The 26,011-nt window shown below is 39.3% G+C and overlaps 1 protein-coding gene across 31 annotated transcripts in view; it reads left to right on the top strand.

The window, feature by feature from the left end:
• The window catches only part of NRCAM (neuronal cell adhesion molecule), a 314,513-nt gene that overhangs the window by 262,407 nt on the left and 26,095 nt on the right, over nt 1-26,011 (top strand). For 8 of the 31 annotated variants that reach the window (XR_008627059.1, XM_055119016.1, XM_055119075.1 and 5 more), the window contains 15 exons: nt 996-1,139; nt 2,267-2,378; nt 4,507-4,673; nt 4,774-4,921; nt 6,557-6,681; nt 7,270-7,299; nt 9,327-9,428; nt 14,124-14,321; nt 14,420-14,490; nt 15,682-15,907; nt 16,476-16,591; nt 18,650-18,854; nt 21,384-21,506; nt 23,212-23,397; nt 24,325-24,360. Coding sequence is in view for 30 of the 31 variants with exons in the window: in XM_055119016.1 (XP_054974991.1) it covers nt 996-1,139; nt 2,267-2,378; nt 4,507-4,673; nt 4,774-4,921; nt 6,557-6,681; nt 7,270-7,299; nt 9,327-9,428; nt 14,124-14,321; nt 14,420-14,490; nt 15,682-15,907; nt 16,476-16,591; nt 18,650-18,854; nt 21,384-21,506; nt 23,212-23,397; nt 24,325-24,360 (1,989 nt within the window). In the remaining variant the exon portion in view is untranslated. The remainder of the gene's footprint in view (nt 1-995; nt 1,140-2,266; nt 2,379-4,506; nt 4,674-4,773; nt 4,922-6,556; nt 6,682-7,269; nt 7,300-9,326; nt 9,429-14,123; nt 14,322-14,419; nt 14,491-15,681; nt 15,908-16,475; nt 16,592-18,649; nt 18,855-21,383; nt 21,507-23,211; nt 23,398-24,324; nt 24,361-26,011) is intronic. The other 23 variants (XM_055119045.1, XM_055119032.1, XM_055119026.1 and 20 more) reach the window with 6 other exon arrangements.

The following is a 26,011-nucleotide window of genomic DNA, read 5'->3' as shown; positions in this document are numbered from 1 at the left end:
TCAATATAAGAGAAAAGATGCTCTGATAACTTAGTTTTTACTTTGATTAGCATGCTGAGACAGATACCTCAGAATCTTTACTTTTATTTCTTTCTTTATTTCTAATTTTAGGCAGTGTGATTTATCATACTGTTAATGATACAGTTTCATGCATACAATCTTCTAATACCACATGATCTACCAGGATGTTCCTCCCAAACCTACCACCCCCTCCCGCCTCAAAAAAAAAACAATGTAAGGTCACCCCCTAAGTTTAGCATCCACAAAAAGAAATTTATTACCAGCAGAACAGCAGTTCCAGATACCTGAGTGTATACTAAACTAAATTCTCATATATTATTTTCAACCTGTTCCATTCCATTTTGGTGGGGCTCAATCCTTGTCCTAACATTTTTTAAGTACTTAGGATATTTAGCTTAACAGTAACTATAAAGAAATTATACAGGATTTATTTTTACTTTGGTCTCAGAAATTTCCAAAGCAGAAAAATAATTTTTTCATATTTGTTTATTAGCCCTACGTGGACATATCTACTTCAATAAGTGACTCTTCAAAGACATGGTTCAATAAGCGAGAAGCTTCTTAAATTTTTTATTAGCTTTGCCTATCTGCTCTTGATAATTAACTTGGTTCTTCACAAATAAGCAATTTCTTTGCAAACAAAGCAATGTTTTCCTGAATTTGTAACACAGTCTTCACTGAACTTGTGCTTTAATTTTTTGTCTATTTCACAAAACTATATTCTGTCTTGCGGAATCAATGTGTTTTAGGCTAATTGAATATTGAACATGTATCCGTGCTGACTAGTGATAACTAGATTTGGAGGAAGAAAAATTTCAAAATCTGCCTAAGTTGTTAGTCTTCACATTGCAAATATCTAGAGCATTCTACATTTCTGTTCTCGTTTCCATATTGTATACTCAAGCTTTATAAGTTTAATATACATCTTTTAATCAAAGAAAAATAAATATAAACCCTTTATTTCCCCCCAACAGTTGCCCCAGATGATTCCAGCAGAAAAATAGAAGGTGATACCATTATTTTTTCAAATGTTCAAGAAAGTTCAAGTGCAGTATATCAGTGTAATGCCTCTAATGAATATGGATATTTACTGGCAAATGCATTTGTGAATGTGCTAGGTAAGTTTTCTCTTTATTAAAAGACCAGCACACAAATGCTTCTTCCTTCCTCAATTTTTAGCTAAAACATACTGAACATCTCTTATGTGAATGAGAGCATTTATAAGGGGTATATAAAAATGGATAATATATGCACTTTGATTCAGATTGTATTATACACTGGTCTCAATGTTCTAGCAGTGTAACATTTTATAATGGCAAATTCCTCACCTGTAAGTATAAGCAAATAGACCACTTATCAGACCTCTCAAAAGGAAATAGCATTGTTTGACTCTCAATAACTGAATGTTACTCTTGTTCCACTTTAGAAACAGAGAAGCTGAGTTATAATTTCTTGTCACTCTGATTCCTAAGTAAATCATTGATCATAATGTTTGGTCTTCATTCGAGTTGCAAATGTACACTTATTAATTAATTTATAATAATATGTTCAGGAAACTCACACATTCTGAAATGATTGGTTTCTGTGAATATTGATTAGAGCTATGAAAAATGCTAAATTTGTTTTAGAAAAAATCTGACAATTGTTCTTAGGAGGTACAGAGAATTACATTTCAACTCAGGAAGTATAGCAGATTTCCTTCTTAAACACAGTAATAGTCAGGAAGCCAACCAGTGGTTGGTATTTTTTCCTTTGTGCTTTAAAGAAAGGTAGATAAATTCCATGAAGAGAACAGTCAGGATATTGGTGGATGTTTAGGAAGCACAGTTCGGGTCTGGGTTCCAGTCATTAGAATGCTGCTATTTCCGGCCAGCTGAGAGCTCTTCCCCACCCATCTCCACCATAACCCTGGGGTTATTATAAGCCACTTGTTCAAGAAAAATTGCCTGACCATTTCTTTTGTGCAAGATGCTGAGCTAGGTTCTGGAGAGAAACCAATGGAAAGTTCTTTCCCTGCCTGTGTTAAACTCAAAGTATAGAAACAAGATAAATCAATGATTTATTAAAGTCCCTGAGTAAGATGCAGAGAGCAAGTGAAGTGTCACACATGATGGAGAACAAAGGAGAAACCTATTGGTTGTGCTTTACCAAACTCTCCTGATTTTAAAGTAAAATATAGTGACCATATAGTAGCCCTAAATGTTTTTATTCTGATTTTTTCTTCATCTTTCAAAACTGTTTTTAGCTGAGCCACCACGAATCCTTACATCTGCAAACACTCTCTACCAGGTCATTGCAAACAGGCCTGCTTTACTGGATTGTGCCTTCTTTGGGTCTCCACTGCCCACAATTGAGTGGTAAGTAAATGGCTCCTTTTGTCTTCAATATTCACATTTGCTATAGCTTTCAGGTTTCTCACTATCTTTGATTTTAGTCAAAAACAGAGAGGAGAGGCCAGAGAGGTGATACAGGGATTAAGGCCCTTGCCATGTACAAGCAACCCCCAGTTTGATCTGTGACACTGTATCTAGACCCCTGAACACTGCCAGGAGTAATTCCTGACCACTGCTGGGTGTGGCCCCCAAACAAACAAAAACAGGGAAAAAACGCAAAGCAAAACATTAATTATCAATTAACTACTTGTTAGCAATACACTTTGTTGACCTCAGAATTATAGGTATGTTTTTGAAAAATTAAATATTTCTGTAATGCCACGGACATTTCCTGAGTCTTAGTGAATGGTGTTTGGAAGGACTGATTTGGGACTTTTTTTATATTAAATTACCATTTTAGCTGGGAGTGAAGTTCAGTAAAGTCATAACTGTTGTTCTTGCCAGGTTTGATATCTTTCCTACTCCGCTTTCCTAACTGGGATCAGTAAGACCTCCTATATACTTTGAGCCTCCACTTTATTTTTTTTTTAAGAAATATTTTATTGAACCACCGTGAAAAAAAGAAAAAAAAATACAAAGCTTTCAGGTTTAAGTCACAGTCAAATACTGATTAATCCACCATCCCTACACCAGTGCACCCGTTCCACCACCAAGAACCCCAATACACCCCCCTCCCACCCCACCCCCCATCTAAGTAGCTAATGATATTCCCATTATTCTCTATATATATTGAGTACATTCCATATTTCCATACAGAACTCACTATTATTGATTGGAAATTTTCCCCAACAATCAGTCCTGCTGAATAGGCATCATCTAATAATTTCTCTTCATTGCTAAGAGTGAAGACTTTAAGTCCGCGCGGCCGCAATATTTGGGTTTCTAATATTTTAGCTCAGTTCACAGTCAAAATGGATGGCTGCAAGCATCCGCTTTACATCATCCCTTCTCCTGTACTAGTTACATTTCTGGTTTTTCACTTCAACATGAGCCAGGAGAGGCAAGCCTAGGCTAGGCAACAGCTCAGAAAGATTGAGTGAAAGAGACTTAGAACTCGTTTATTGATCACCTGGCAGTTATTGGGGTTGTACAGAGTTCCTCCTATGAAGTGAAATTGAAGATCGGTTTAGATTTCTAAATAAAGGACAAATTCCCCGGATATCCCCTTAACCATAGATAAGAGACAACAGTGCTTATGTAGATGTTTCTTAGTGGAGACATTAGCGCTTAATCTAGGCTGACTTGGCTGAAGACATTCTCATCCATCCTTCTCCTGTCCTCTTACACTAAGCAGAAGCTGTTGTGCACGTACTTGACCCACAATCCACTTTTGCCTTGTTTTATTTTGGGGGCCACACTCAGGAAACTCTTATGAAGGTACTTGGGGTACCATATGGAATGCAGGGGATCAAATCCAGGTTGGCCACATGCACGTAATGCTTTTGTCTTATTCTTTCCCTGAATATCTTTCCAGTCCTGCTTTCAGAAGCACAATCCTTGTAGCTTTGAAATAAAAGTCTCTTTAGAGTTACATCCTGCAGATGAAGTTACAAATTAATCACAGTAAGTGCACAGTGCAAAAAAGAGTAGCCTTCAGGGCTGGAGCAATAGCACAGTGGGTAGGGCATTTGCCTTGCACGCCACCAACCCAGGTTCAATTTTCAGCATCCCATATGGGTCCCCTGAGCACCACCAAGAGTAATTCCTGAGTGCAGAGCCAGGAGTAACCCCTGTGCATTGCTGGGTGTGAACCCCCCCAAAAAAGAGTAGCCTTCATTTTTCTAGATGTATTGCTCATTTATAGAACATGTCATATTTCATTTATTAAATGCTTCATAATGAAATTGCAATTTAAATATTTTGTATTTGTCACCCTAATTATTTGGGCACACTTAACATTGAATTTGCCAGTTTTAATATCATCTTTAACATGAGCATATTATAAGCATTTAATATGCTTGTGTAAATTCCAAATATGAACTTAAATACCATAAAGCAGGTCGTGGTTATGCAGACATTTGAAACTGGTCTGTTATGTACGAGTTCAATTTGTGACGCTTTTTTTCTCATTGTGATCATTTCTCTAATGAAGGTTTAAAGGAACTAAAGGTAGTGCCCTTCATGAAGATATGTATATTTTACATGCAAATGGAACCTTGGAAATTCCTGTGGCCCAAAAGGACAGCACAGGAACATATACATGTGTTGCACGGAATAAATTAGGAATGGCCAAGAACGAAGTTCACTTAGAAATCAAAGGTAGGGCAAAAATGATTTTTAAAAAATTGTTTGGAAAATGTTATGTAACTTGGAACAAATCCTTCAGCTAGCAATGGCTAACACTAACTTTAAATTTCAGATCCAACAAGAATCATTAAACAGCCTGAGTATGCAGTTGTGCAAAGGGGGAGCATGGTGTCCTTTGAATGCAAAGTGAAACATGACCACACCTTAATCCCCACAGTCACGTGGCTGAAGGACAGCAGTGAGCTGCCCAATGATGGAAGGTATTTGAAGATCATTTTTTTCCTTCTTCTTAGTTCTCTCTTTAACAGGTTGATTCGGCACTGCAGTTTGGGTTAATTAAATCGTAGCCATGTTGAGCCATGCTGGTGTCAATGTTTTAAGCAACCCTTGAACTGAAGTTTCATTATATAGTGACTTAATGGTGATTTGAAATTTTTTGAATTTTTTTTTAGTTTCTCAAGTCTACTCTCTCCAAAATATATACACATTTTCCCCCATACTGTGAAATGTGCAGACCTCAACATTCATTGAGTTCTTGAAATAAAGTCCTAAGAATGTTGTCAAACTTCATTGGTCTCCTGTGTAATTGAGAATGGGGAAAAACCTTCTAAGACTTGACAGTTTTCACTGTTTTCCATTTTGTGCAGTGAAACCTCAACAAATGTTTTCACTGTTCCACAAATATGCTGAGATACAATCTCTTCTATCACCAGAGTGTATCTGAATCCTTGTCTGTATTTTAAAAACACTGATTTCTCTTTTAGTCGGGCGTTTTTGTTTGATTTTACCTAATGCCAGAAGAAGGGGAGGAAAAATAAAATAGAAAAGTATTTAAAAGAGCTTAAACATGCTGCAACTTTGCAGTGGCAAAAAGATCAGACCATTTTCTGGGAAAGGTGCTCTACTTGACAAAGTTCAAAAATGAAGGGGTAAATTTTAGTTGTTACAAAATAGGAACAAGTATCACTCGCCTTTAAAGGAATAGCCATATGGAGGTAGAAATAATTTCTGTTTCCTTGGCAAAGATGCCTACACACAAATCCATGTTACTTTTAGCTAGCTCCCCACAACGACTTTATGACTTGTCTCCTCTGTGTTCAGAGGAGAATTCTATAACTTCAGATAATTTCAGATAATTCTAAGGCCTCAGCTGGCCAGTTTTAATTAAGGACTCTGAAAAAGATGAGAAGGAACTGTGAAGAAATGACTGCATATTAAATTGGCTAGTGTTTTAATTTGGAAATTCCCCATGAAGATGGAGATTTGTGCAACCTCATTAATTCCATACATGAATTCTGTTCACATAGATTAACTGAGAAACGTTTCATGCCCCGAGTCAGGATGAGGAAATTCAATGTGGTGGTTACTGATCTATCTTTCAGTTTCTTCTGATAAAGCTAGTTATTATTTGCATTTACTTTCCGCTCTAAGAATTTAGAGGCAAGATAACAGGAGGCAAGATAACACAAAACTTTACATTAGAGAAATTCTTCACTTAGAATACACATAGTGTTACAAATTGGGCTGAATCAGTGGTTTTTGAATATTCCTTAGCAGCACAGGCCTTAACAGAGCCCTCAAGAAAGAGCAGCTGAAAGCGCCCCCTCCTCACCTGGGGGAAATCTCTGATCTTTAAGAAAACTTCTAAAACTCCAAAGGCTGGGTTGTTGGGCCCAGGCTAGATGAATTGATACAAGAACCTAAGATTCTATTAATTCCAATCACTTTCAAACTTTTATCATTATTAAGGTGGCAGTGTAGGACTTTAGCACTAATGTATTACCCATCTTTCATAACTTTCTCTTTCATCAAATTCTGTTTCCTTCATGACAGCAAAGTAGTTAGAGTTTGGCTGGATATTGTCCATTTAAGCTGCTCTGAACTTTTCTCCACAGGTTCACAGTTGACAAGGACCTTTTGGTGATTGCTGATGTAAGTGATGATGATAGTGGGACCTACATGTGTGTGGCCAACACATCACTGGACATGGTCTCTGCCAGTGCTGTGCTTAGTGTTGTCGGTAAGTCTAGCATATAGACAGTATAGAAATACTGTCTTTCTGCGTGGAGGGTTAGTAGAGGGGTAAGGCACTTGCCCTTGCATGCAGCTGATCCAACTTCAATCCCTGGCACCACTTACTGTCCCCCAAGAACTGCCAGTAGTGATCCCTGAACACAGTTGACTTGGTTCAACCTTTTCTGCTGAAAAAAGAAAAACTGTCCTATTATAAGGTGAAAATATTATTGTCAATAGTTATCTATCATAAATGTTTGCTTGTGAAGATTTTATAATTTTACGGTTTTAGAAGTGAATTAGAGATGGCATTGAGGTGATGATTTCAATGTAAATAAACACTGTCTAGGAATATTGGGCTAAATGACATTTATGCAGAATTGTGATATTTTTATAAGAAAACTGGGCAATAATCTTATTAAAAGTTGAAAGTTCCCCTAAAATATTACTGCATGCTTAATCAATGCTATGTCTAATAGAAAATTATAAAGCTTAGTTTTATGATTTAAATCTTATTCAGTCTTGTGTCCTTGTGTTATCTTTATCTTTCATTACTAATTTTAATTAAAATACTTTATATTAATGTCCTTTCTAGCTCCTACTCCAACTCCAGCTCCCATTTACGGTAAACTAATATGAGTCTTCTTTCTCTGTTTTCTGTCAAATAATTTCATGCTTGCAGACTTGTTTCTGTTACTGTTTCTTTAAAGGAAAGGGCTATTTTAAATGTTCTGTTGTGTTCCCACTGGGCTGGAGCAATAGCACAGCAGTTGGGCATTAGCCTTTCACTCGGCTGACCCGAGTTCGATTCCTCTGCCCCTCTCAGAGAGCCCGGCAAGCTACCGAGAGTATTGAGCCCAAGCGGCAGAGCCTGGCAAGCTCCCCGTTGTGTATTGGATATGCCAAAAACAGTAACAATAAATCTCTCAATGAGAGACATTACTGGTGCCCGCTCAAACAAATAGATGAGCAACAGGATGACAGTGACAGTTGTGTTCCGATTTACTGCTATAAATCCTTTTTTCATTATTTCCCTGAACCTACTCACCAAAATATATTTTCCACTTATACCTAAATATTCCATGTATTATTTTAAAGTCATTCACTTAATTGAAGGACCTGTTTGATATCATTTCTTTGTGAAGTAGTGTAGTGCTTTTTCAAAAGTCATCTCCACACTTCACAGAATGAAGAAAGTATTTCAAATATCATTCACAAATTAGTTTTTATTTCAGTCTATTAAAAGTTGTTTTGGAAAACTCAATGCTGTTTTAGGATTCCATTTTCAAGAAATTACCCTAGGCAAACATGACTATTTAGAACAACATTTTGACACATGTAGCAGAAAAAAACTGTGAGTTAACAAAGATAAATCAATGATAAAAGACCAAAAGGAGGAAACTTCTGGGTCACTGATTTTTTTTCTGAATCAAGAAATCATAAATTAATTCCAAAAGTAATTTATGAGGATTCCTTTTTGGTTAAGGAAACTCCATGTTTGTTCAATACATAAATATAAAATTACTTTGTGGTTTAGTCTCAGTTGGAACTTACAGAATATCTAAATTGGGGCCAGGGAGACAGTCCGGCAGGTAGGGCATTTGCCTTGCACATGGCTGACCTGAGTTCATCCCGTATGGTCCCCCAGACACTACCAGGAGTAATTCCTGACTGTGTAGCCAGAAGTAACCCCTGAGCATCACCAAATGTGACCCAAAAAGCAAAAAAACAAAAAAAAGGAATATCATAAACTATGTTGTAGAAGCCATGTTCTTTGTAAGTATTTGCTGCTGCTTTACTGAAAGTAGAGAAGGGCTCCTGGCCTTGGTGGTAGTTTCCATGAACAAGGTTAGGAAAAGACCCGGAGAAAAGGTCTAAGAAGCACTATTAGAAGAAGCAGATATGCTTCTGGAATATCTCTGTCCTAGGAGGTGTCTGTACCCTCAGCATGACCATAACCTCCACAGGTGCCACGGTTGTACAGAGCATGTGCATAGGACAGGCATACCGAGGGCTATAAAAATAGCATTGATTTTAGAATTCCCCTAAAAGTACATTTTTCAAGAAAGTTCATTTCAGTGACTGGAGTTTCTGCCTTGGACGAATAGGACCCTAGGTTCTACCCCTGGCACCACTTAGCCTCTGAAGCACCTGTGGGTCCTGGCACCCTGGTGAAGCTACAAACAACAGTAAACAAAAATTGAAAAAGATTGCTCAAGAGTACCCAGATCTTTAAGTTAGCATGTTTCAGAAAGTGCATTTGTGTCTTCTTTAAATGGTACGTTTATTTGTCTTTGTTTTTCAGCAGTTTCTGATTCTGTTTTCCAGTTGTAAAAAATTAAGCTTCAGTGTTATTTTTTCTATTGTGCTCATTCATGTCTATGAGAAAATACTGAGTGTGCTGGGGAACCATCCATGCCTACTTCACGAGCTCGGGTTCTAAATGTAGTTCTCTTGAAAAAGAAGCAACAGAACTCATCAATGGGTTATTATCCTGGGTGTGTGCCCAGCAACTCAGTTGCATCCATTTCATTTCTGTTGCATGCTCATCAACCATTAAGCATGCTATGTCTTTACTGTCTCCCTTTGTGAAAAGTAAAGTAGACTTCTAAGGAACGATGATTAATGACAATGTCTGTGTTTGGTCCACAGATGTCCCAAATCCTCCGTTTGATTTAGAATTGACAGATCAACTGGACAAAAGTGTTCAGCTATCATGGACCCCAGGCGATGACAACAATAGCCCGATTACAAGTATGTGGCATCATTTGCTTTATGACTAAAGTTTTATGGCCATTTTGAAGCACTTTCTGATATGCAATTGAAATTCCTTTCTGAGATATTAGTTCACAGTCTCAGCTTCATTACTGCTAGCGCAAAAGTATTTGTGCTTCTCTTCTCTTTTGAGGCAGAGTAATTCCTGGTTGTAGCATCTGGTCCAGGATACTAAGTAATTTATAAAGAATATTAATTAGGCAGGGCTGGAGTAATAGCACAGCAGGTAGGGCGTTTGCCTTGCACGCGGCTGAACCAGGTTTGATTCCTCCATCCCTCTCGGAGAGCCCAACAAGCTACCAAGAGTATACTGCCCGCACAACAGAGCCTGGCAAGCTACCCGTGGTGTATTCAACATGCCCAAACCAGTAACAAGTCTCACAATGGAGCCGTTACTGGTGCCCACTTGAGCAAACTGATGAACAATGGGACAACAATGCTACAGTGCTAAATACTAAATACTAAGTACAGGCAAAGGTACTCTCATTTCACATTAACATTCCCACCCCAGGTCTTTTTCTTCATCTTAGCCCCTGATGGCATGATATGTTCGACAATGTGCCTACTCCTCACCTTTCTTTTTTTTTTTTAAATTAATTTATATATATATATTTTTATAATTTATTTATTTTTAATTAGAGAATCACCGTGAGGGTACAGTTACAGATTTATACACTTTTGTGCTTATACTTCCCTCATACAAAGTTCGGGAACCCATCCCTTCACCAGTGCCCATTCTCCACCACCCGTAAACCCGGCGTCCCTCCCACCCTCCCCACTCCCATCTCCCCCCCCACCCCACCCTGCCACTGTGGCAGGGCATTCCCTTCTGTTCTCTCTCTCTAATTAGCTGTTGTGGTTTGCAATAAAGGTGTTGAGTGGCCGCTGTGCTCAGTCTCTAGCCCTCATTCAGCCCGCAACTCCCTTCCCCCACATGGCCTTCAACTACAATGTAGTTGGTGATCGCTTCTCTGAGTTGCCCTTTCCCCGGAACGTGAGGCCAGCCGCGAAGCCATGTACTCCTCACCTTTCAATAAAGTGTTTTTGTTTACTTCCCCCTCTCTTCCGCCATTGTTGCTGCTGCTCTAGTGACTCAGGGTTATGCCTGGCAGTGGTGCACTCACATCTATTTGAGCCCACCGGGGGTTGCACATTTGGTTACAATATTCACACAGTTGACTATGGTGCTCTCCAAGAGTTGCCTGCCTTCAGCTGCAGTGCTTATACACATGCCTCCTAGGATCTCACACACATGCTCCTGGGCATTCTCTGTCTCGAGTTTGCTGGGTTTTACTGTGGCGTACACACACGTGACCACTAGGGGTCACATTTCCTGATCATGGGGCTTCCTGGGGATCACACCCCTTTAGTTACGGTGCGAACACACACCAGGTGAGTGACCAGAAATGACCGAAGACAGCAGAGCTGCCAGAGTTGCATGTGGCATCCGTGGCGACAATGACAAGTGAACCCATCATAGCCCTATACCTGCTGTGTGGGCCTGTTCCTCACCTCTGTGATATAAACCTGGGGAAAAGAGTCAGGGAAGACACCTGCTTACAGACACCGCAAGAGTTTAATAAAATTAGACAGCAGCTACGCTTGGAAGTTTTAAAACGCAAAAATACTTTGGATCCCAGACACAGTCAGGTCACAAGTCTGGCACTTAGCTTAGGCATTTGCTTCACTGCATCAGTATCACTGTCATCCCATTGTTTATCAATTTACTCAAGCGGGCACCAGTAACATCTCCATTCATCCCAGCCCTGAGATTTTAGAAGCCTCTACTTACTCTTTTTTCCCAACGATTGGAGGCTCTTTTCAGGGTCAGGGGAATGAGACTGTTATTGTTACTGTATATGGCATATCGAATGCGCCACAGGGAGCTTGCCAGGGTCTTCTGTGGCATCTACTTCAGGACAATTAAATTGCTTTCTGATGACCTGGGATTATTCTGAAATGATGATTTGTGTGGATTTATTGCACATGCTGGTAAAACATTCTTTTTGAAAATTAATTAAAAACCTCATTTATTTTCTTACTTGCTTGTTTTGTGGCCACACCCAGTGGCCACACTCCTGTCTCTTCATTCAGGGATCCCTCCTGGTGATTCTCCCACTATACTATCACTCCAGCCCCCGAAAATCTCAGTTCTATTCTGTGCTATTGGTGGTGGTCCTTTCTTGATTGGGTTTTCAGTGTCCTTGATGAGAAAACTCACTCATTCCTGCTGAGTCTTCCAGATAATTAAATTCATGAGCCTGATTTAGTTTGTTTGGGTGCTTGGGGACCTTGAAATGCGTTAAAAATAATATCCACGTTCAAGGACTCTCAGTTCATTTATTCATCACCCATTCAGAAGTTGTTTCATTGACAATTATGTACTGAGTGTTGCTAGCCCAGTCATAAACCTCTGCCCATATGGAACTTATATTCTAGTTCAGAATATACCCAGGTAAAATTTAGAGCCTATATTATGTTATTATGAATAATGACACTACATTATATTCTGTGTATACATTACTCTGATCCCCCTTCAAGAGAATCTGCTGCAGTGTGAAAGCCGACTCAACCTTCTGCCCTTCCCTGACATAAGCACAGCCATAATCCCCTGAAAGCACTTTCTTCCCGAGCTTGTCCAGTGACTCCGTATAGCCAGGGGCCTCGTGCTCAGCCGTATCTAATGCTTCTGCTCCATCATATTGTGATGATGTCTTTACTCTGGGGATCCTTTCTGACCTGCTTGCAACAGTCTCAGAACTGTGTTTTGGTCCAGGGCTTTTCCTCTGCATCCTTCCCTTCCTTGCTCCACCCATTTCACAAACGTGCGACCTGTGTTGGGATCTGAAGGTCTTTCCCACCAACTCCTGCCTTTTCTCCCTTTTATTTTCCTTGGGTTTCCCCCAAGTAAATCTCTTGAATATTTCATTCTGTCTTTGCATCAGCTTCCTAGAGGACTCCAGCACAAATATATCTATACTAAATGGTTGTGTGTGTATGTGCACATGTGTGTGCATTTAGGTCATGCAGGAAACAAAAGGAAAAAGATACTAAAAAATATAGGTATGTGTGTAATTCTGAATAGAGTGGTTAGGAAAGGCCACAGTAAGAAGATAATATTTGATTATATCCATGAAGATATAAGGGGAAGGGCCAGGGACATAGTACAGAGGTTAGGTGCTTGCTTTGCACAGAGTTGTCATTGGTTTGACCCCAAACACTGCATGTGGTCCCCCAAGCACTGTTAGGAGTGAGCCCTGAGCACAGAGAGCCAGAAATAAGCCCCAAGAACTCCTGCTGGCTGTGGCCCAAAATCAAAATAAAAAGACACGAGGGGAAAGGTAGCGAATGTACTGTGCAATTTATCTGAAGGAAGAATTTTCCAGAACAACAACAAAAATAAAGCGAAAGGTCCTAAGACAAGGATATATTTACTAGATGGCCTGTGTGACTTGTGTAAAATGAACAAGTTCCAGTAAAGGCGAGAAGGTTAAGGAGATAAAAGAGCAGTTTGGGAGGGGTTGCAAATAAAAATGTGAAGCTCATTCATTTATGAGATTGTGGATCACCAGTAAACTAGTGCAGAGTAAAAGGCAAACTCTGTTTAGTTTTGGAGCACCAAAGCATATAAAATATTTCTAGTTCATCTTTTGTCTGTTTTTCCTATCTTGATACATAGCACACACCGGGCAATTAATGACTATTTCAATGCCTACTTTTGTAAGAGTTAAATATGGGTAACAAAATGTTAGTAGATGCAGGAGAATATATATAGAACGTTTATCTTCCTCCCATCTTTGCCACCAGTTCTTCTGGCAATGTCAGAATATTTTCACTTTATAAGCTCTAAAATATAATACATGTAATTCAAGTGTATATGTGTATGTATATAAATTTTCACTTTTTTCACATGTAGTATCCAGCTTAAAAAATACTTGATTTCATTTGATAGTATGTTTTAGAAATCACACCTTCTTGGTAAGACAAGAGCAGATCACTCCTATTTTTACAGCTGCAGAGTATTCCTTTGTGTGGCTGCATCATAATTCACAATTGATTGAATCAGTGTTTTGTTGATAAATCTTTAGACTGTTTGCAATTATGTTATTTCAGTTGCAACAACATGCATCGTTTTCTTTTTCATGCATCTTTGAGCAGATGCACAAGAACATTCATTCAAGAAAAATTGCTAAAGGTTATCTAAGTTAAATGTTGTTAAATATTCTAAACTGAGCTCTATTGAAGTTGTACTCCTTTACCCCTCCCACAAGTTTAAGAATACTCAATTTCCTGTATTATAGTTAACAACATGTATCGAGATTTCCATTGCAAATCTGTTAGTGGAAAATGGTGTCTCACCGCATATAACTTATAAAAAAAACGACCGTCTTTTCTCATGTACACCTCTTTCAGAATGTGTGGAGCTCTTATAAACAGCTTTAAGTAACAAAACAGCCTGCTAAAGAAAATACCAAATATCACTGCTTAATTAAGTTTTGTGGATGGTGATAGAACTCTGAAACAAAAACATTCAAATGGGGATTTCTTTTTAAGCCAAACAATTTGTCCTTGGCTAATCTTACCAGATTATCCTGTTAGTTTTCCTAGCAGCCATCCCTTTGGGTTGATTGAATTTGCCATCTTGGGTTTGTGGTGTGTTTGTGTTGTGGCCAGAATTTATCATTGAATATGAAGATGCAATGCATGAGGCAGGAGTGTGGCATCACCAAACTGAAGTTTCTGGAGAACAAACTACAGCCCAGCTGAAGCTGTCGCCATACGTGAACTACTCCTTCAGAGTGATGGCCGTGAACAGCCTGGGAAGCAGCTTGCCCAGTGAGGCTTCTGAACAATATCTGACTAAACCTGCAGGTAACTTGGGACTTCTACAATGTGAAAGAAAGTGAAAACATTTTCCATTGTTTGAAAAAGATCAACAGTTACATGCTCATGACTGCTTAAATTTCTAGAACCAGACAAAAACCCCACGTCTGTGGAAGGACTAGGATCAGAGCCCGACAATTTGGTGATTACATGGAAGGTAAGCTTTGTATGAAGCCCTTCAGCCCTTCAGCTTTTCTTGGTATATATTGGGGAGGGGGGATGTTTTTTAATTGTATCTGTCTTAAATTCCCATTTCACCCATCTGAGAGTGAATATATATATGTAAGAGTCAGTATTGTGGTAGTTAAAAGCTTAATATCTGAAGCCACCATGGATGGGTCCAAGTCTTAGGTTTGCTACTTACTGAATTTAGGATGCTAACCCAGTTTTGTAGCATCTCCAGTATGTATCTTTGTGCTCGGAAATAGAGTAGAATCAATCTCACAAAATTAAAGGAGTTAATACATAAAAGGTACCTAGAACAGTGCATGGCACATACATGCTCCATACTTTCTGGCTAGAATCACTCAGTGCAGAGAATGTTTGAGGCAGTCTGTGCCAATTTATTCCCGGTGTTTGTTTTTTTTATTTTTTTTTGGCTTATCTTTATTTTCTGGACTTGGAAAATTAATGTAATTTTTACTTGTATGACTTTAAGCCTATTTTACTTACATAATTAAATGAATACTTTTTGTACATCCTTATATATACATCTGTGTAGAAATAGGATGGATAACAAATCAAACTTTCGTAAAAAAAATGTTTACAAGATTCAGTCACCAAGTAAAATAGACAATGATTTAATAATGTCATACCAAAAAAAAGAATAAAGGAAACTATCATTCAAATGTTTTAAGCACCTTTGCTTGTGAAGGCAGAGTTTGAGACACTTCTGTGATATTATCTTCTTCAAAGTAGAAATTACTCTTTAAAGCGGTGGTTTTTTAGGGGCCAAAGAGGTACAGTGGATAAAGACACCAGTTCAATCACTGGTATCCCGTATAGTCACCGAATAAATAATCCCTGGTGAAAATTGTTAATAGTTTGTATTTCAGTGTTTCCATGTTCACTTTTACAGAACTTTATGTTTCCGTAAGAGTTTATCCAGTTCGGGAGCTGGAGCAATAGCACAGCGGGTAGGGTGTTTGCCTTGCACACGGCCGACCCAGGTTCGATTCCCAGCATGCTATATGGTCCCCCAAGCACTGCCAGGGGTAATTCCTGAGTGCAGAGCCAGGAGTAACCCCTGTGCATTGCCCAGTGTGACCTAAAAAGCAGGAAAAAAAAGAGTTTATTCAGTTCATCTGTTTTATATACTATGATTATTTGACTTTTCTTTTCCTTTCAGCCCTTGAATGGTTTTGAATCTAATGGTCCAGGTCTTCAATACAAAGTTAGCTGGCGCCAGAAAGATGGTGATGATGAATGGACATCCATGGTGGTGGCAAATGTGTCCAAATACATTGTCTCAGGCACACCAACCTTTGTTCCATACCTGATCAAAGTCCAGGCTCTGAATGATGCCGGGTTTGGTCCAGAGCCAGTTGTAGTCATGGGACATTCTGGAGAAGACCGTGAGTGTCTGGCGCTATTGTTTATTCTTTTCCCTAGCAGGATAGACTTGTAAGTTGCAGCCAAGACCTTTTCCAGAATTGCATAGCTTGAGATGACGGGAGGGAGGCGGCAATTAATTTGCTCAACGTTTCTGGATTTAGCCTGCTATGCAAGTAATAAGTTTAGAATGTTAAATGTTTTGTACTGTTTTTTTGAAAAAAAAAAAGATAAATTGTTCCCTAAAATCAAATGGGGGAAAAAACCCAGCTATATATATATATATATAAAAAATCTCCTTTCAGGGCTGGAGCCATAGCACAGCGGGTAGGGTGTTTGCCTTTCACGCGGCCGAACCGGGTTCGATTCCCAGCACCTCATGTGGTCCTCCGAGCACCGCCAGGAGTTATTCCTGAGTGCATGAGCCAGGAGTAACCCCTGTGCATTGCCGGGTGTGACCTAAAAAGCAAAAAAAAAAAATCTCCTTTCAGGCTATAAACTAGTGCAGGATCTTGGCTTTCAGCCATGTGATATTTTGCATGAAATTCAAAATAACATTGATACTTCTATCCCCTTCTCATCTTTCTCTAGTTCCAATGGTGGCTCCTGGGAATGTGCATGTGAACGTAGTGAACAGTACCTTAGCTGAGGTGCACTGGGATCCAGTACCTCTGAAAAGTATTCGAGGACATCTGCAAGGCTATCGGGCAAGTAAAGGAAGAGCTCTCATGCTTTTGCCTTAATAACAGGCTGCCAGCGAGTGCCAGATTCCCATTCTTTCATCAGAGAACACCTTGACCTTTCATCCACCTGCCTAGTTTATCACCTCAGGCAGGACACACACAGTACCCCAACTGTACTTGGGTCAGATCTCACTGACTTTCTTCTGTGTCTAACTCTGTGTTAACTTCACTTGAAAAATTTTTTTCTTTATTCCACAGATGAACACATTCTACAAATGAAATAGTTAACATGTGCACAAAAAGCTACAAACTATGTTTTTATACTAAAATTAAAACTAGCTGCCCTGGATTTTAAACCAATACACGTGTTGAACTCACAGAGTTATCCTGAAAATAATTTAGATCTTTGAAAAGATTATTTACATTATATTTCAATATGACCTAATACCAATTGGGACATTCTTTTAAAATGTCAATTACCGGGGCTGGAGCAATAGAACAGCGGGTAGGGCGTTTGCCTTGCACAGGCCGACCTGGGTTCAATTTCCAGCATCCCATATGGTCCCCTGAGCACTGCCAGGAGTAATTCCTGAGTGCAGAGCCAGGAGTAACCCTGTGCATCACCGGGTGTGACCAAAAAAGCAAAAATAAATAAATAAATAAAATGTCAATTACTATGAATATTCATGGATATTTTTTTATTGATAGGCAATGAAAGAACTATTTGCACACACAAATAAGTCACTCTTTGGATTTGTTAACTCTAATCACTAGATAATCACATTTTCGTACTGCATCATGTTAAAATATTTTCTCTACATTTGTCAGATTTTACATATATGCTGACTCCTCCTAAAAATGTCTTTAAATTCCTAAGATAAATTTTAAAAGGAGTTAATCAATTAAGTTGAAAGTTATGTATTTTTTGAGTTTCTAATTTTTATTTGAGGCACCATAACAGGGCTTCATGCGTGCACAGTTCCCACCCCACACCCGCCACCAGACTGTCTGCTTCTCTCTGCTACTGTTTCAGGGTCCCCCCAACCCACCTCCCCATCTCTCCCTTTTCCCGCCATGCTAAGCTCAGTTTATAACCATAATTAATTTTTTATTTTGCATAAACGTCTCTCCAAGGTCTGTGCATACAATGTAGTACAAAAATCAGCATCTTATATGAGGTGATGTAATTCTAACACAGTGCAAAAGTCCTATACTTGAAATCAAAGGACCACTTTATCTCTTAATAGCCCTGGGGTGGTGGGCAAGTCCCATAGGTTTTAGGATCAGACTAAGTTATACCTGACATAGGACGTTGCATTAATTTTGATCTAGCATGTAAATATTGGATAGCAATTTTTACAGGATAATTTGCAGCATGAGACTTAAGCCCTTTAAGTGATAGTACAGCGGGTTGAGCATTGGCCTTGCTCATGACCAACCCGGATTCATTCCCAACATCCCATATGGTCCCCCAAGCACCTCCAGGAGTAATTCCTGTGTACATGACCCAGAAGTAGCCCCTCTGTATCGCCAGATGTGACCAAAAAAGCAGAAAAAAGAGAGAGACTTAAGCCCTTCTATTCTCTTCTCTTTCCTTGATGTTATGGAGAGAACTGTATGAGTTTCCTGCTTTTTCAGTTATTTTATTTTTCATAACCTCTCACTTAATGTCATTGATAGGTTTTTGAAAACAATGGCTTCTACTGAAACATTTCACCAAGACAGGTCTTTGACTAGGTTAATTTCACTCAGCAACTAGGATTGTTTTTGTTTTGTTTTGTTTTTACCAATGTCACCAGATAAGGACGTTGAACAAAACATGTTATTCGAGGCCTTTCTTGTTCTTTTCAATAAAGTAATATTGTGCACCTTCATCACTTTCCCTAATTTAATTTCACTCTATCTGCGGTTTTCCTACTCTCTTGCCTCAGAATCAATAGCCATCAGTTTTGCCAGTAATAATCCTCTGAAATGCACCAAGGGAATATTCTGGGAATAAAAGCAATAAAACTTGAATTTTGTGAGCCTAAGTACTTTTTTTGCTCCTGTAAATTTCTCTGACTTCTGTTTTTGCTGTTTCAGATTTACTACTGGAAGGACCAGAGTCTCTCTAAAAGAAACAGACGCCACATTGAGAAGAAGATCCTCACTTTCCAGGGCAGCAAGACCCACGGCATGTTGCCCGGTCTGGAGCCCTTCAGCAACTACACTCTGAATGTCCGAGTGGTCAATGGGAAAGGGGAAGGCCCAGCTAGCGCCGACAGAGTCTTTAACACCCCAGAAGGAGGTATGTGGTAGGCGTGATATTGTGCATATATTTATGGCACAACCTGAAGGATCTCTAAATAGAGTATATTCTGCAAGCCAAATGTGATTTTCACATTGCAGAATACACTACAAAACTGCCAAAATGTCAGCTCATATGGGACCCGAGTGGCTGTAGAACACAAAATACTGCCTTAACACATTGACACCAGCTGAGCAGTTTGTGTTTGCTTGGGTGAAACCACATTCAAGTGTGAGCCACTGGTGGTACACAGCTTACACGTGTTACGCTCTCCCCCACTCTTTTTTTTTTTGCTCTCCCCCACTCTCGACTTGAGCTGTTTCCATCCTTCATCATAAATCGTGCATTTTGAACCTTACGAATTTGACATTTCTTTGGGTTTTCATTTCCCCTTCTGATCTGAGGCAAGTCATACAACTTCTCTAAGCTTCAGTTTCCTTATTGAAAAGCATGAGGACTAAATGCAACAGCCTAAGAAGGAATTAATCTTTGTGTAAGTGTTTGTTTACTACTAAGGCTTTCTCAATATGCCTTCCTAGTTTATTCTGAAGTTGCATCAAGTTAGAAGGTCTTGAACGAATGTGGATTGGGAAGAGAAGGGCAAGATTTGATAGTTAAGTCTGGCTGACTTCAGAGAAAGATGGACAGAAGACCCCAGCAGGCACTGATGGAGGGAGGGAATGAGGGCGGGAGAAGTTGGAGCACGAGGACATGTGAGCCCAGTGGGTGAAGGGACTTGTAGTAAGAAAGGGAATTACCCGACATGAATATGGGCTTTATTTTATTTGAATTGCAACCAGTGATTTGGAGATGATCCCTATGTCTAGCTTCTGTGAATTCCCTAGATATTTTTCAGTAAACAATTTCTTGGTGAACCCTTTCCTGACTCTGTTGAAGACTCGCCATCTGGGCAGCCTCTGAAACAATCTGTGAGAGTCGTTCTGGGCTCCCACTTTCATTTTACCGCAGTTACTTGTCCTCAGTCTCACCAACCTGTAGCAGTTATGGCTCCTTCCACAGAAGGATTGCACTGGTGACTGTCACACTAGTCCTTTAGATGGCTCAGAGGAAGATGTTATAGAAGAGATGATTGGGGCACTAACATAGGAGAAAGAGAAGTAGTATGTCTGAAAACACAAATGGCATGGGTTTAAGGGAACTGAAGAAAAGATAAATAGAGAGAAAACCTGTCAGCTCAGGATTTCACATTCCTGATGGCCTTGAAGGACAGGATATTAGCCTGCAAACCAAAGGCTCTTTACTCGGGGACTGTAGTCTTCAAAGGTCAGTTCATGGCTTAGAGGAACTCCCCGGGCCTCCTAAAATTATATTAAACAGTGTCTTTTTTGGGGGGGAAAACTTGATGGCTGTTGTCAGATTGTCCAAGGGGTCTTTGATCTCCAAAGTGAAGATCCACTTCCTGGTTTGGAGACAGTTAGGACTGTGTGTCAGAAATGCTGTGGTGTCAGGAACAAAAGGAAGAAATGACAGATTTGAAATCAATGAGGTAGAATGGACAGGATTTACACGGCCTTAGAACATAGTCACTTCTGCGACAGACCATCAGGAAAAAGAAGCAGAGGGAGAAGGTGGAGTGGATGCCCTGGTCTCCAGATAAGAGTGTCAGGAGCGACAGTGGCACCATTTCTGGGAGAGCTGCCCCCATCCGCTCTCCTCTTAAGGAAATGAATGAAGCACACAGGGCTTGTTTCCTCTGGGCACTTGCCAGCCTCTGCCCTAGAAAACTTGACACCCCATAGGCCATCACCAGAGCCCGAGGCTTGGCAGCACTGGAGCTTTTGTCCATCGCCAGGAGACTCTGGGCATCTGTCGGCTCCTGAGATAAGAGCCGCCCTGCACCTGGGCAGGCTGGCTCGTGCCCAAAGCCCCGCAGGCAGGGTGCTCTGGCTGCTCAGAGGCACCTAATGTGTTGGGGAGGGAAAACAGTCCTTAAGAGCCCAGAGCCCAGCTGTGTCTACTCAAAAGCCCCATTAGAATAATTTTATTTTTCTCCACAATGCTTCTGTGAAACTCTTAATGAAACAAGTAGATGTTCTGACTCTGCTAAAAATCCTGGATTGCATCCCTGTAAACACAGGAGTTTCATGTATTTTGAGAGAATAGTTTTAAATCTCAGTAGAAAGGGGAGAAGGAAAAAAGAAAAAGAAGAGCAAAATGGATGCTCTTCACAGATTTCTGTCAGTGCATTTTTAGCCGAAACAAGAATGAGTTCGGGAGAGATAGAGAGCTAGTGCAGCAGTAGGGTGCTTGCCTTAGCTGCACCTAATACAGGTTAAATCCCTGGCAGCCTATATGATCACCCAAGACTTGCCAGGAGTGACCCCTGAGTACAGAGCCAGATGTAAGCCCTGAGCACCTTTGGGTGCATCCCCAAAACAAAATCAGAAGGAAACATAAAGCACAGACCTTGATTAAATGTGGAAATGTGGTGGAATATGTCATTTTAATATTTTTAAACATTTTGAAACATTCAGTAACCTTGTGTTGACTCTGTGTTCTCATTTCAAGTTCCTAGTGCACCATCATCTTTAAAGATCGTTAATCCAACATTGGACTCTCTCACTTTGGAATGGGATCCACCAAGCCACCCAAATGGCATTTTAACTGAGTACACCTTAAAATTTCAGCCAAGTAAGTTATTGGGAGAAGGGAAAGAGAAAATATGGTTTTAAAAAAGGAATGAGGAACGAAAACAAATGTGAACCTAAATCACAAGCTATTTTTTCTAGAAGTTGTAGAAATACACATTGGCCTCCAAGTATTATCCAGAAGGAACTGCAAACTGTACTTCTTAAAGAATGATACGCCATTGAAAATTAAGTCATCTGTAAAGTAGTAGAAACCTCTGAGTGTGGCACTGAGGAGAGTATTCCCTTTATGTAGGATAACATGAGGTTTGTCCTTTCAGCCTTGCTGCAGGGAACTTAGTCTACCTTAAAGCAGTGTCTTTTCTCTGTGGACACAGGAAGACAGTTAATATTATGCTTTGTAACTTGGGAGCCGATTGACTCCAATAATATTTACTCCCGGACATCTGCTTTCTCAACTCAGTTGCCCTTAGTTCCTAGTACCCCAAAAGCAGGGTCCCGACGAGGGACGGAATGTTCCCAGGGCAAGCTCTGAGCTACCCTGGCATCAAAATGGGCCAGGCCAAATCACCACAATACTCAACTATAAGTTGAGAGCATGGTCATAGACAAATGCTGTCATGATCCAGAAGTAACGAGGAGACTAGGACCCTGCTGGGGTTAGGAAGACTAACCTGACCTGAGAACTGTGGTCTAGAAAATATAGTGAATGTCCTCATATATCTCTTACTGTGCTCATACAGAATGACATTGCTAGAAATATTTAAGTAGATTTACTATAACTATTTAATTGGATTACTCGCTGAGGAAGGAAGGGATACACCCTGACACACCCTTGTTTGGATCCCACCCTTGAATGGATCTCCTAGTAATCTCCTTAGATGAGATTTTGTTAATCTTGAGAAATGATTTTACCCTTCTTTGTTGATTTGTTAATGTTCAACCCACCTCTGTGTCACCACCCTATGTAATTTGCTATGTAAACTAAGACTGTGGAGGAAGACAGGGGAGACAGAAGAAGAAGACAAGGGAGACAGCAGGAGAGAGAGAAGAGACAGAAGCAAGAGAGAAGACACAGAAGCAGAGACAGAGAGAGGTCGGAAGAGACCAGAGGAGAGACTACAGAGACAGAGACAGAAACAGAGAGACAGACAGAAGAAAGCACAGTGGCACACACAGAAGCAGAGCACAAGGAGGAGCCATCTTGATCTGGTCCTTACACAGCTGCTGGAGGACACCGAACGAACTGGAGCAGCACGTGCAAGAGAGAACTGCCCCAAGTGAACATCACCTCTCCCCCTCCTGAGCTCGAGTGCCGCCTTTGTGATTTTTTACACCTTTAAACTAGATAGGTGCTACTTATAATTAGAAAATAGTAGCAAAAGGGGTTTCATCGTCACAGGGACTCTAAAGACAAAATTTGGGCTTATATAATGATGTGTGACTTGAGCTGCAAAAACATAGAGACAGAAGAAATGCCATTGCGATTCAGTTATGAAATTCCCCTATACTATAAGCCACTAAGATTCAGTTATGAAATTCCCCTATACTATAAGCCAATAAAAATATTGTTTGCTTGATTGTACCATATTACAGGTGCTATGAAAGGTTATCAGTTATGTCAGAGTGATAAGTTTATAAAATTCAATGCAATCTAAGCTTGACATTTTTAGTTGACACTTTGATTTTTAATAATATTCGTATAGCAATTAATGGAGAATTCCCTTGCTTGTTTTTCTTGTTGACAGTTAACAACACACATGAATTAGGCCCTCTGGTAGATTTAAAAATTCCTGCCAACAGGACACGCTGGACTTTAAAAAATTTAAATTTCAGCACTCGATATAAGTTTTACTTCTATGCACAGACATCAGCAGGATCAGGAAGTCAGATAACAGAGGAAGCAGTAACAACTGTGGATGAAGGTAAGATGGGTATGTATAAAATCCATATAAGTCTCATAAAATAAAGAACGTTCACATTCATGCTTTCTTGTTTCTTACAATTAATATCTATCTTACCCAATAAATACTCATTCTGATATAGATAAGGTCAATGAGAATAACTCTACTATATAATTCTTAAAGCCATATGAAGATTTTCAACTTCTGTTGAATAATTGAGGTGAGAATGGGAAATTAAAATATTTGCCACACTTGAATTTGAAGTTCAAGGGTATGTTTTTCTTATATCTACAACTATACATATAGATGCACACATCTCCATTCAAATAAATTATGGATAGTGATCATTCTAATTCTTATTCATCAGAAAATAATTTGTTAGACTACATACTGATTTAGGTTTTCAAGTAAGGGAATTGAAATAGTTATTAAATAATTCATTTACTTTGAGCATGGAACTTTGTATTTTGATATGCTGTCTGGTACAGAAAAAATAAACTAGGCCCATTAAATTAGTAATGGGTTATTAACACCTTTCACATCGTTAAAAATAATTTTGAAAAATTTAGATGTAGTGAAAGGGATAAAAAAAATATTGTAAAAAAAAGACTCAATTCTTGCATGTTTCTAAATTGTAGAATTTCTTAAGGGTTATTTATTTGATTGTACTCCATAGCATAAGAAATTCACTTTTCTATCAAAAACATGGATTGAAGTATCCTAAGCCTTCTAACATAGTAGCCAAGTATGAGTCATGCACCTTAAGTAATATGTGCATTTGGTTACTGGGTAAGTTTGGAGACACCAACAGATGTTGTCTCCTGTATCTAATATGGTACACTTCATTCTTCTTGCATGCTTTAGCATTTTAATAAATGTTTTTGTATCGCTTTACATGCTCATGGGTGTGTGACATCTAACTATACAGTCTCCTATTTCTGTTTCCCTTCATTAAAGCTGGTATTCTTCCACCTGATGTAGGTGCAGGCAAAGGTAAAATAATTCATCTGCATGATTTTATACATGTGTGAAGTTTGCAATGTGAAACATGGAAAAGTGCAGCATGGGTCAAAAAGAGAAAATAAGCTTTGCAACACTCAAAAGAGAGGATCTTGGCTTTAACATTGTTTTGTCTTTTTTTCTTTTTCACCAATAGAAAGTCACACAATGAATTCTAATTTTTTATCAAGATTTCACCCTGGTCAAAAAAAAAAAAAAGATTTCACCCTGGTCAAATCAAAATCTCAATTTTTATAGCTCTTAATGATACAATTGTGGCTGTATCAGACAGAATGAAAACTATACATTTGTCACATATCCTCTTTATGGCCATGTCACATATATAAGGACTCAGCAATATTATTCTTATATGAAAACATCATGTGAGAAATTGGATCAACCAAGCTTCCCTTTCTAATCTGATTTAGATGTATTTCTTGTAGACACAGTGTTTATTTTTTTCTGGCATTATTCAACACTGCTCATTTGGAAGCTTAGTTTAGCATTTCCCTAAGACTTGGCCTGAGTCTAAAAGTCTCCGTGGGACCCCCTACCAGCAAGTGTTCAAGTCAGCCTTGCATGCTCAGCTCCGTTGTATTGTTCCATCCTTTCTTCGCCAAGTTGCTCAAGTTTCCTTCTCTTGGGCAACAGCCAGCAATCCACAATGGATTCTTTTTGTTCTTCTTTATTTCTTATAACTCTCTGGGAGAGACAGATATACTGGAAGAAGATGCTTACATAGCTTGTTACATATTTTCCCCTTGAGGCACTTCCAAAGATCCCCTAATCTTTGACTCATTGGTTATAGGTTGATCTCTTAGCTTTTTACAAAGCAGGAATCCCTGCACAGAGCATGATTTTCATAAGGAATACCCAAGACCAGGGCTTTCTCTGGCTTTGACCGACTGAATCCAAATAGGAATAGCAAAAGGAAGGTCAAAAGGAGTAAGTGTTTTGTTTTAAGTCGTTCAGCTCTTGTGAATTTAGACCTAATACATTTCTTCTATTTGAAATCCACCTTGGAAAATTATATTAAACAAATATAGTTTGAAGCAACTGAAAACTATCATGATTTTCAGCAATCTTGATGTGAGATGTTTTTTGGACTTGAAAGAACAAAGTTATGCAAGTTCAAGAATTCTGTAATATTGTAGAACAACGTAAGCCTCTCCTGGGATAATTAGAAAGCAACTGCGGTTGTTCGCTAATGTACTGCTGTGTCCCACTATTAGAGAAACATTTGCCTCCTTCCTAGGAGTGGCCGGGTCACTCTGCCTCTGCCATGTTACAGGCAGAATTTTTGGAGTAACAGAATGACTGTGAGTATTGGACTGCAGCAGGTTTGGCTTTTGTGTAGACTTGTCATGTTAGACATTCCCAGGAAAACAGCACTACCCTTTAAAAAAAATTTTAATTAAATTAATACTTTTAAAATATCATGATAAAAAGGTTAGGATTTTTCTTTTTTATAGAGACCATACCCCTTGGTGTGGGAAAGAGGGTGAGCAAGGTATGTGGGCCTGGAGATCAAATTGAGACCTAGCATATGTGAACCATGTGCTCTACTGCTGGAGTTATTTCTCCAGTCCCAAGAGTTTTTCGTATAATTCCCAAAAATTCCCAAGACTTTTCCAAATAATTGTGA

Source organism: Sorex araneus, chromosome 1 (genome assembly GCF_027595985.1).
Source record: "Sorex araneus isolate mSorAra2 chromosome 1, mSorAra2.pri, whole genome shotgun sequence".
NCBI lineage: Eukaryota > Metazoa > Chordata > Mammalia > Eulipotyphla > Soricidae > Sorex > Sorex araneus.
This window is presented reverse-complemented; position numbering and strand designations above follow the sequence as displayed.